This window comes from Cenococcum geophilum (genome assembly GCF_001692895.1).
Source record: "Cenococcum geophilum 1.58 unplaced genomic scaffold K441scaffold_69, whole genome shotgun sequence".
Classification (NCBI taxonomy): Eukaryota; Fungi; Ascomycota; class Dothideomycetes; order Gloniales; family Gloniaceae; genus Cenococcum; species Cenococcum geophilum.
In genome coordinates, this window is record NW_027137627.1 from 735,177 (window position 1) to 747,641 (window position 12,465).

At 32.2% G+C, this 12,465-nt stretch overlaps 1 protein-coding gene across 1 annotated transcript; it reads left to right on the forward strand.

Moving 5' to 3' along the window:
- Positions 1-484: 484 nt before the first annotated feature.
- On the forward strand, positions 485-5,712 carry K441DRAFT_589268 (uncharacterized protein; the record flags this gene model as incomplete). The annotated part of the gene is made up of 3 exons (XM_067644756.1): positions 485-583; positions 5,428-5,469; positions 5,614-5,712. Coding segments are annotated over 3 exons (240 nt in total), but the record flags the coding sequence as incomplete, so codon positions are not given.
- Positions 5,713-12,465: the final 6,753 nt, after the last annotated feature.

A 12,465-nucleotide genomic window follows, 5' to 3' on the forward strand; every position in this document is an offset into this window, starting at 1 on the left:
AAGCCTAAAAAGTAAAAAGTTAGTAAATTATATAGTATAGAACTATAAGATAGAGTTAGAACTAAGAATAAGTTTAAGGTTCTTTCCAACTTATAAGCTTACTAAAGAAGAGTTAAGAGTACTTAAAGAGTTTATTTAGGAAAACTTATAAAAGGGATATATTAAACCATTACAATTATTAGTAGGTTATTTAGTACTATTTATACTAAAGAAGAATAGAAAACTTAGGTTATATATTAACTACAAGCAGTTAAATAGCATTACTTAAAAGGATAGGTATTCTTTACCCTTAATTAGTAAAATTTAGGATTAGATAGGTAACGTATAAATCTTTATAAAGATAGATCTAAGAGAGGCGTACCATTAAATTAGAATTAAGGAAGCTAACAAATAGAAAGCAGCCTTTAGATTAAGAGAAGGGCTATATAAGCTATTAGTTATATAATTTGGATTAATAAACGTACTAGTAATATTTTAAAAACGAATTAATAGTATATTAGGAGAACACCTTAATAAGTTTATTATAGTATACCTTAATAATATTATTATCTACTTAATAACTAAGGAAGAGTATAGGGAATATGTTAAATAGGTTTTAAAGAGATTATAGGAGGAATAGATACTAGTAGTAATTAAGAAATGCGAGTTCTTTATAAGAAAAACCAATTTTATTAAATTTATTATTAAACTAGATTATATTAGTATAGACCTAAAGAAGATCGAAGCTATAGTAAGTTAGTAAGAACTAGAGAATATAATATAGTTAAGGTTATTTTTAGAGTTTTGCAACTACTATAGAAGGTTTATAGCATAGTAATTAAAGAATATTAAACTATTTACTAGGCTTATAAAGAAAGAGGAACTATAGGTATAGGGAGATAAGTAAAAGAAGTTATTTAAGGAACTTAAGAAATTGTTTACCTAGGAACTAATCCTTAAAATTTACTAACTAGGACTAGACACGGTTGTGGAAATAAATATATTAGATTATATATTAGAAGTTTACTTACTATAGAGGTATAAGGACGTATAGCATATAGTATTATATTATAGTAGAAAGATAACACTACTAAAGTTAAACTATAATGTCTATAATAAGGAGTTATTAGGTATAGTTATAGTACTTAAAAAATAAAGAGCATTCTTATAAAGTATAGAGAAACTATTTATAGTTAAGATAGATTATAAAAACCTAATAGGGTTTCTAATAATAAAAGAACTTAATTATAAATAGGTTAAATAGGTAGAGATACTTATAGAATACTATTTTAAGATTTAGTATACTAAAGGAACTAAAAATATAAGAGCAGATATACTTAGCAGAAAAGCTAAACTATAAAATAATAAGAAGCTATTAGGAGCAATACTACGCAAAGATAAAGATAGACGGATTAGATATAATTACCCTAAACTAGTAGTAACTTAAGAGGATAATAAACTAGAAAGAGTCTATAAGATATTAGAAAGCTTTTAGGTATAAAAAATTCTAAAAGTATAATTAAAAGATTTATAGATAGATATATACGAGAATTAAGAAGTAAAGTATATCCTAAAGAGCATAGTAGAGTATTTTATGGAAGATTTCTATAAGGGAATAACTTAATGACATAATGGAGTAATAGGCTTAGTGTTAAGACTTTAAAAGAAATATATTATTAACGGAATCTAAAATATTATAAGAAAAGTAATAAAAAAGTATCTAGATTACTAAAGAAATAAACTAATAAGGTATAAGCTATATAGAGGGCTATAACCTATTAAAATACTAGAGAGACTATAGGAGGTCATATTATAGGACTTTATTATTAAGTTACTAAAATTAAGAGATCCTATTACTAAATAAGATTATAATATAATCTTAGTAATAGTAAATAAGTTAACTAAATAGGGCTACTTTATAGCATATACAGAAGATATCTTAGCGGAAGATATTGCTAGAATCTATATTAAAGAAGTATTTATAAGATATAGAGCACTAAGTAAAATTATATTAGATAGAGATCTAAGATTTATAGCAGTATTCTAGGAAGTATTCTTAGTAGAGTAAAGAATTAGAGTAGTAACTTCTACTATATATTATCCGCAAATAGATAGTTAAATAAAAAGACTAAATTAAACGCTAGAATAGTATCTAAGGCATTATATTAATTATATATAGAATAATTAGGTATTGCTATTACTAGTTATATAGTTTATATATAATATAACACTATAGGAAGGAATAGGCATATTACTATTTAAGGTAAATTATGGATATAAGCTAAGAATATTATTGTTACTATAATAAGTAAAAAAAAATAAGTAGCATAGCTAAAGAAAGAATAAAGATATTAATAAATCTTTATATAAACCTTATAGAATTAGTAAAAAAGGTATAAAAAAGAATAAAAAGGTACTATAACGCTAAGAGATCTAAGGGACTAGATCTTAAAGAGGGAGATAAAGTGTGGCTACTATACAAAAATTTTAAGGGTTAATAACTAAGTAAGAAGATAGATTATGTTAGACTAGGACCTTTTAAAATTATATAGAGGATTTTACTAGTTATATTTAAGTTAAACCTANTAGCTAAGATAAAGATCTACCCTATATAGTATATTATAATACTAAAGCTAGTATATAGGAATATTAAACCACTAGTTTATAAAGCAGACATATATAAAGGACAGGAAAAAGATAAATAGTAAGTTTTAAAGATTATTAGTTATAAGGATATTAATAATAAAATATAGTATAAAGTTAAGTAGATAGGCTACACTAAGACTACCTAGAAGCTATTAGAGAATTTAAAAATTGCTATAAGAAAGGTATAGGAGTATTAGAAGAGATTAGGTTAGGCAGTATTAATAAAGAAGAATTACTAAAGAATAAGTCACCTAAGGGGGACCTAAAAAGAGCAGTTGCCGAGCTACTTAGATTTATTTCCTTCCCTATTAAAAGAGAATTTGTTTTTTTATCGCTAAGTTCCTATAAATCTTATTTTATAAGTTTTTACTCCTTAAAATAAACCTTTTTACAACCCTTTTTAAGACGAAGTAACTAAGTAGACGTCGTAATATAGGCTTTAAGGGCCTTCTGCTCCACATTATAAGAACGTTTTAACTTAGTAAGGGCTTTAGACAGTTTACTATCTAGCTGCGTAGTAGTAGATTAAATATAAAACCCTAAGATAAATTAATTAAGAAACTAGACGATTATTAAAAGCAATAGGTTGCGTATATTTAGTATTAAAGACAAAGTAAATGTTATAGGATAAATAAATATTTACTTTAATGCACTCTAAATAAGAGGACAGTTATTGCGAAGATAGACTTACTAATATAATATAAACTAACCCCTCTTTTAAATAGCGAGAATACAGAGACGGTATAATCTTACTAAGAGATAATATCACAGCAATAGTACGAGCACGGCGTTGCGCTTGCGAAGAAGAAGAAGCTTTATGTATAATAAGTAATAATATTAACTAAATTAATTAGATGGATATTATACCTCTAGTAAATAACTTAAAGATATTAAGTGTCTTTAAGAATAAAGATGGAAAGAAGGGAGATAGTGTTACGGACGCTTTAAGTACAATATTATAACTACTAAAAAAGGAGTTAAAAGAAGCTAGTTAGTTAATTTAGGTATAGTCTAAAATAGAGCTAATAGAGCTATATAATAAGGAATAGTAACTAAAGTTATATAACGTTATATGTAGTATATATAGTGTATAAAGGGAACGTATGTATAATATATATAACACGTACCTTACGTATAAAAGGGATTTCTTAGGAGTACGGTTATATATTTAAAGGACTACAGTCCCTACTTAGATAGTTTTCTCCTTTGTAGTAAATCTTAGAATATAATTAGAGTTAATCTATTAGGTAACCAGTCCACTAGTTATATTTATATTATTAACTATTCTATACCTATATACCTATCCCATTAATAAGTCCACCGTAGTATTTCCTATAAGGCTTCATTACAGTTTTTAAAGCCACGTTTTTTAAGCTACCCTACCTTAGGCGGGATTCTTACCCTTATATAATAATGCCGACCTAGTAAAATCTCTGTTAAATCTATCTAAATTCTTAAGCTAACCTCTTTATTTCCTTCCTAAGTTTCTAAGCTGGCTGTAGGGAGATACCCTATAGGCTATATTTCTTAGTTTTAGTGTTTACCTAAGTTTCCTAAGCTGGCTGTAAGGAGTTTACCCTATAGGCTATAGTTTCTCTATCTTAGTCTCCGAGTCTCTATATCTAGCTATACTTTTACTTTATATTCCAAGTTTTTAAAGCTGGCTATAAGGAGATACCCTACAGGCTATATTCCTTATGTTTTGATTATAGTATAAGACTATAGGTTACCGATTTTAATCTCTCCGTCTTTCCGTCTTTAAATCCATATAGATAGTACTTTAAGTTTACCGCGATAAGAATTTATGTTTTAACCTTAATCTCTATACTCTAAGCCTTTTAAGTTTACGTAATAACCTTAATCTCTATAACCCCTAAGCCTTTTAAGTTTACGCCTTAACCTTAATCTCTATAACTTTAAGCCTTTTAAGTATTAATATCCGCCATATACCCCGTAGATAAATTTTTTCTTATCTCCTTTATTTTACCCCTTTGCCTTTAGCTTTATTTAGTACTTAAGACAAGCACTAGCGGAGAGCAATGTAGTAGGGATATAGGTAGGAGGGTCTAAGAACTATAAGGACGAGGACCTTTAAGGACTAAAAGAACGAGAACCTTTAAGGACTAGAAGGATAAGGATATATATCTATTTTTTTACCTCTATATTTTTACTACCGTTACTTAGCTTATAGGAGCTCGCCTTATTAGGGAGGGATATATTATTACGGCACTAACCTAACGCGTTATTATAGCTTATATACATGTATACATAAGTACGGACCTAACCCCTAAGCGATACGTATATATACCGCCTTACCTCCTATATAGCTCCTTATATAACATCGTTTGTCAATTATATATAGTCACCTTATATATCATACCTTAACAGTCCGCACGTACTATAACACTCCCTAAAAATATAAATAAGCTACCCCCTTACCAACTATAGGATTATAAAATTAAGATTATCCCCAGAAACTAGGTCCCGTACTATAAAAATAGACTACTCTTACCTACTAAACTTAGGTATATAAAGAAATGGATTAATAAAATGCTAGATAAGGGTTTTATCCGCAAATTAACCTTACTAGCTACTATACTACTCCTCCTCGCTACTAAGCCCGGCGGCGGTATATAAATCTACTATAGCTACTAAGGCCTAAACATAGTTACTATTAAGAATTGGTACCTACTGCTACTAATCCGCAAGATACTTAACGTACTTTATAGTGCTAAGTACTTTACTAAACTTAATATAATTACTACGTTTAACCAGATTCGGATTATAAAAGGCCATAAGTAGCTTATAGTATTTATTACCCGGTTTAGACTCTATAAAATACTAGTTATACTATTTAGCCTTTATAACGCCCTTAATAACTACTATACTACCTACCTTAATAACGTCCTTATCTTTTTTAAAATACGCGCTAAGTATACTAAGTATATAAATAAAGTTATCTAAAGACTTAGTAATACTGGACTTTAGATTAATATTAATAAGTCTAAGTTCTACGCTACTAAAATAAAATACCTTAGCTTAATTATCTTAACTAATAGCATAACTATAGACCCTAAGAAGGTATAGGCCTTATAGGAATAGAAGGACCCGATATTAATTAAAAAACTATAATAATTTCTTAGCTTTATAAACTTCTACTAATAATTTATCTAAGGCTACTCTACCGTCGCTATACCTATAATAAAACTCCTAAAGAAGGATATTAGATAGCTATAGGGACTAAAATAAGCTAAATCGTTTAAGGCCCTTAAGGGAGCCTTTGCCTTAGCACTAGTACTAGCATACTATAACTATTTAAAAAAACAGTAGTAAAAATAGACGTGTTAAATTAGGCTTTTAGCGAAGTCCTTTCCTAGTACAATAATAACAGTAAATTAAGACTAGTTGCATTCTTTTTCGCAAAGTACTTTACGCTAAAGTAAAACTATAAGATCTATAATAAAGAACTCTTAGCTATTATTAAGGCTCTAAAGAAATAGTGTCCTAAGCTATAAAGGACTAAGGAGCCGTTTAAAATTATTACCAACTATAAGAACCTATAGACGTTTATAACTATTAAGCAGCTAAATTAGCGCTAAATCTAATAGGCAGAGTTCCTTTTATAGTTTAACTTTATAATTATATACAGACCTAGTAGTAAAGCCACGCTCCCTAATGCCCTAAGCTGGCTATTAGGAATAAGGCCTAAGGACGCTAATAATAAACGCCTCCGCTACTAAGCCTAAGTCGTTATACTACCCTAAAAAGTTAACCCTATAATCTTAGAAGAATTACTATATAAATCCTATAACTTTAATAACGCGGAGTTTATAGCCGCTCTAGACCCTAAAATAGCTAAAAGGTTACTAGTTAAGTTAATTTAGTTAGGATACTAGGAGAACAAACTCGTAAGAGATATAGTAGCGGCCCTACGTAATTAGAAAGCTTACTAATAGCTAAAGAAGATTAGAAAATTACTCTATTATAATAAGTTAGAATATAGCATTATCAACAAATAGATCTACTTCCGCTAATATTTCTTTATCCCTAACGCCCTAGACCTCTACCTAGAAGTTATCTATTACTCTTATAGTAGCGGCCCCGCTAGTTACCTTAGTCGGGTTAAAACCTTTAACCTCTTAAACTAAATATACTAGTAGCTAGGAATCTCCTAATTTATAGCTACCTTTATTAAAGACTATGCCCTATACTTTCGCACTAAGACCCCCTATTTAGCCCCGCCTAGTTTTTTAAAGCTACTAAAACTACCCGCTTATCTATAAACTAATATTTTAATTAGCTATATTATAACGCTACTGGTATACTAACGCTATAGTAAGGTATATAAATATATCCTTATTATTATAAACCGCCTAACTAAAATATAATACCTTATTTTAGTAATAGGACTCTTAACAGAGGAGCTAGTTAATAGCTTTATTAATAATATATATAAGCTCTACAGTGCACTAAGTATAATTATCTCTAATTATAGTTTATAATTTATTAGCAACTTCTAGTAATAACTAAGTAAACGCCTTAAGATAACCCTAAGACCAAGCTTAGCCTAGCACCTAAAAACGAATAGCTAAACTAAAATTATTAACGCTACCATAAATAAGTACCTTTATACTTTTATTAGCTTTATATAAAATAACTAGGTTAACTACCTACCGCTTATTAAGTTTGCTATAAATAACTAAATTAATAAGAGTATAGGCATCTCCCCATTTTTTGTAAACCATAGCTTTAACCCTCGCCTTGGAATTAAGCCTACTAGCCCCTACCTACTAATACTATTAGTATAAGCAAGGAAGGAGCTCTTCTACGCAGACTTTATAGCCAACCACTTTAAGCGGATATTAATATAGCTTAAGGCCCTAGCCTGAATTTTATAGCAATACTATAAAGAGAATACTAATACCTATAGGGACGAGAGCGTGTTATTCTATAAAGGCAATATAGTTATAGTTAGCTTAGAAAATATAAAGATAAATAGACCTAAGAAGAAATAGGACAATAAATAGGACGGCCTATACTCTATACTTATAGTATACTAAAGGGTAGTTATAGTAAACCTCCCGGACTATATTTAAGTAAATAAATCCTTTTATATATCTAAGGTCCGTCTTTAGGCTACTAAAAAAATCCCTAGCTAAGTAAATATTAATACTATAGAGCGCCGTAATATATAAGGATAAGTAGTAGAGAGAAATAATAATAGTAATATAGAAGACAAATAGGAGTTTAAGAAAATCCTTAATATATATAACGGAGACCCCTAAGGCCTAACTTATAAGATTAAATAGAAATATTATAAGGATATAACCTAGCAGCTAAAAGAAAACCTAAAGGGTTATAAATAAGCTATATAGCACTTTTATAAGCAACACCCTAAAAAGCTAAGACCCCTAGACTAGGTATAAGATAAGGAAAAGCTACGCTAAGGTTATAGCCGACCACCGTATTAAAATTTATAGTGGTTAAGATGTTATAAAACTTTAACCAGTAGTTAAAGTTATTTAATTAGCTAGATTCTTACCAAGAAACGCCATATAGATTAATTTAGGTGGCGGTATAGAGTTCTGCTAACCTTACTTACTAAACTAACTAATTAGGATTTTCTATGCCCGGTATAGAAAATTGCCATTAGCTTAATTAAGGGCGATAAGCGGAATTAATATCTCTGCGGTAAAAAATAGGCGACCCTATATACTACCTATTTTAGAGTTATTTATTTAATTTAGGGACCAAACCATCTAGGGGAGAGGAGTACTATTACGGCACTAACTTAACGTATACTGTTTTATACTATCTTATACTATTTCCTATTATTAGCTAGCCCACTACTAGTACCTTAGTGGCCGGCACTACTACTTATATATAATATCCCCTTTCTACCTTCTTCTCCTCTTTATACTATAACGTAGTTATTTAGTCTACTTTATTACAGCACTATAATATCTACTACTATATTTGCCCTACCCTTTCCTTATTACCGCTACTAGCAGTTAAATAGTCTTCTAATAAAGGCGGCGATAGCTTAAACATTCTTAATATTTAATTGCCCCCTTATAGATGGGTTTAATAGTTCTATAAGAAGGCAAAAATGGGCATATATAAGCTAATTAAGTATAATCTAATTTCTAATACCTAACTATAAGTTAACAATTTAAATATACTTCTAACACCTCTAAAGCCGTACTCTACTATAATCCTCTTTATTAATAGCTATTAATTAAGCGCTCGTTAACTTAGGATTAGTGTTTTATTTCTAGATTTCTTATAAGGCCCTAAAATATAATCCTATAAACTAAAGGCTGCGTTACTATATATAAATCGAGCTTAATCCTCTAGTAGATAGCTAAGTAAGCCCGCGAAGCCCTACTGCACGCGTCCACGTCGCCGCGGGTGGAAACATCATCGGGAAATCATTCCCTATGATGGCTAAGTGCAGAGGCGATAGAGGAGAGCCGTCGCAGCGCGCGCAGCGCGCTGGTGTTGCGACTCTGTGGTGTTGAGCCTATAACGCATATATCGCCCTTAACAACACTAGAAGTCCTACTGCCCCTACTTAGGGCTCCTGCCATACCATCTAGGGGGGCCATTAAGGGAAACTGGGATACGAAAACCGCCCAACGTACGACTACCTAGCTCGCAGCCAGGCCTAAAACTAGCCTTATTCAGCTAGTCAACGTAAACGCGCCCTAGGCGTATAATAGGACACCCTTAGGCTTACACTAGCTTTAAGACTAAGAAAATACGGCAAGGGCGTAGGGAACCTCTTTTTATAAGAACTTATTAAGGTTAACGCGTTATAGATACTTTGTACGAAACTTATTAAGGCCCTAAGGCCACTATAAAGAACTTATTAAGGCCCTACCTAGAGAACTTATTAAGGCCCTACCTAGAGAACTTATTAAGGCCCTACCTAGAGAACTTATTAAGGCCCTACCTAGAGAACTTATTAAGGCCCTACCATGAGGGCCTATCTAGTATCTGGTACACCTAGGTAACTTAAAAAAGGGTCTTAATAGGCGTGGTGCGCGTAACCTAGACGACAGTAACGTAATAGCGACGTAATAGTAACATAATGGCGACCAGACGGCTTAATAAGGTGGAAATATAGGCAAAGCTCTAGGCAGCGGAAACACAGGCCAGCTTTAATAGCCCTATAGCGTACGACTTAGTTAACTTATAAGTAACTTACAGAAGGGTCTTAATAGGCGTAGTACACGCAACCTAATGCGCATATATATAAGGCGACTTATAGGAGGGTCTTAATAGGCGTAGTGCATATAACCTAATATATATATATAGGGGAGGCTATAGGGGAAATATAGGCTAGTTAGATAAGGTCTTAATAGTTAAAGATATAAGCTAGCTTATAAAAGGGGGGGACATAAGCTTAGTTAGTAGGAGAGGGGGGAGTAGGTCGTCCGGTACGGGACCTAGTATCTCTACAGCCCCTCTCCTATAAAACATAGTCAGCCTATTATAAGGAGACTCTTATAGGCAACGCGAAACGGGAACCTCCCGCGGGGTATAGTGTGTAGTAGCCACTACTAGCTCTAAGGACCTTACCCCTTAGCTAGGCTTTGACCCTTAGTGCACTTAGTAGGTAGGCAGGATTATATCCTAGCCAGAGAGACTACTATATGGCTTAAGAGAACGGATACGCGTGTTGGTATATTAATAGACGGAACTATCCGTTTCTAGGGCGGTACGCCAGTAAGATATACTTAAGGAGTAAACAGGAGTTACTTAGGCAGGAAGGTTTTAGCTAGGCCTAACTATAGAAAGTGCGCCTAAGTCTGCATTACAAGATGCAGCCATAACGCCTTTATAGGATTACGCTAGTAGGCGTATAAGACAGGAGTTGCAACCCCTAGAAATGGCAGCTTATACCCATACCGGCGGAAATAATAGAAAAGTGTAAAACTAGAGGCTATAGAAGGCTCCTAAGCTATATAAAAGCGTACCAACTCTAGAAGGAGACTCTTATATAGACTGCTGGGGGGGCAGACTAGTACTTAGGCTAATAACCCGTTATAAGATATCCAAAGAATAGTGAAATTCCCTATACGAGTGGTAGTGGCAGCTAACTGCTTATAGACTAGGGACTAAAGCACTAGAAAACTAAGGGTAGAGGCTTAGATAAGCAGGTATGTTAAACTCTACTATATTACTAGCTAATATATAACTACCTACCTCACATTACCACTACTACCTTCTACCCCTTTCTCTTCTAGTAGGTTCTACTTCTACTAGAAGTAAGAAAAAAGCAGCTATAAGAAAGGAAGCTAGTCCTAATTATAGACGAAAAGGACCAACAACCTTCTAGATACCTCTCTATACGAAATAAAGTCAATTAACTATTTGCATCAAAACTGCAAGTAAAAAAGCCAGTTTTAGCGTCTATAGCTAGAACTAAAGGAAACAAAATATTCTCCTTACGACTACAGAAGAGTATAATATGCCAGATTTCCTAGTCAAATATAAGGAGATCTGGCATAACTGCTTTACCTTTTAAAGAGAACAAAACTAGAACCATGGGGTTCAAATATAGCCCATAGGGTTCCTACCCTACCCTTTCTAGGAGAAGAGGCTCTAAGCTTCTAAAAAAAGAGATTAAGAACCTTTAATCCTATAAGGATATAAGGACTACCTAAATGGATCTTATCTAGCGAAAAAAGACACAATTTACAGACCAGATTTGGCTCTATAGTTTTTACTAATAGAGAACGAAGAAAAAAGACAAGAAATCCTTAAGCAAAAAGAGATATCAATTGCAGGTACAGCTACTAAAGGTAGTAAAATACCTCGAAGTCTCTCCTACTACGCAGTGCACTAGCTGCCAAAAATTTGGCCATATAGGAGACAGATGCTCTACTAGAGCCTGTAGATTCTATGCGGCTGCACATTTATCTAAAGACCACTGCTGTCCTACCTGTTTAATATCAGGCAGGCCTTACGAGCACACTACCCCTCTTTGCATTAATTATAAGGAAAAACACTTTACTAATAGTAAAGACTGTGAGAATCTTAGAGCAGCTAAACTAGTATATGCATAGTACTAGCGTAGAAGGTTCTATAGAAGAAGAGATAAAATAAATAGGATTCTAGAAGGAGGTAACTCCTACTAGGCTCTTAGTAAAAGGACAGTAGAGAGCAAAAGAACAGAAATAAATTGCAAAGGGATAGGGATAGGTGTTAGGATTCCTATAGTTTTTCCTACGTTTTCTCATTCCCTAGTAGTTGTAGTAACTTAGTATTTTACTAAGGAGCTATAAACCCTTAGGGGTTTATAAACTATTAGGACATAGCTACTAGTATATATTAAGCTGCCTAGAAAGGATTCATATATATAGAACTATAGCGCCATAGCCCAAGGCTGCATGCGCAGTATTGTACGTAGTATAATACAATCGGATATAAAAAAAAATAAAAAAAAATAGCTAAGTAAGTCCTTTAACCTCTTGCTAAGACAAACCTATATATAAAGCATAGCGTCGCCGCCAGTGGTAGGTAAGCTAGTAAAGATCGCACCAAATAAACTGTCTAGAAGAATAATTGCTAGGTGCCCGCAGATATGCTATTTATAGTAGCCGCTATAAAAGAGCTCTTAATCTTCTTTACCTAGACAATAGATACGAATTTCTATACTATTAATAAAACTAAATATTAAATCGTCTCCTAGCGAACTGCTAATAGCTATTATATACTGCTTAATCCTTTCTAGCGTTATTATAGGCTTATTAAGCTAAATCCTTGCTCTAAACTTATTCTATATATCCTATAGAATACCATTCTAAACTTACAATAGCTAAAGTTGACTGC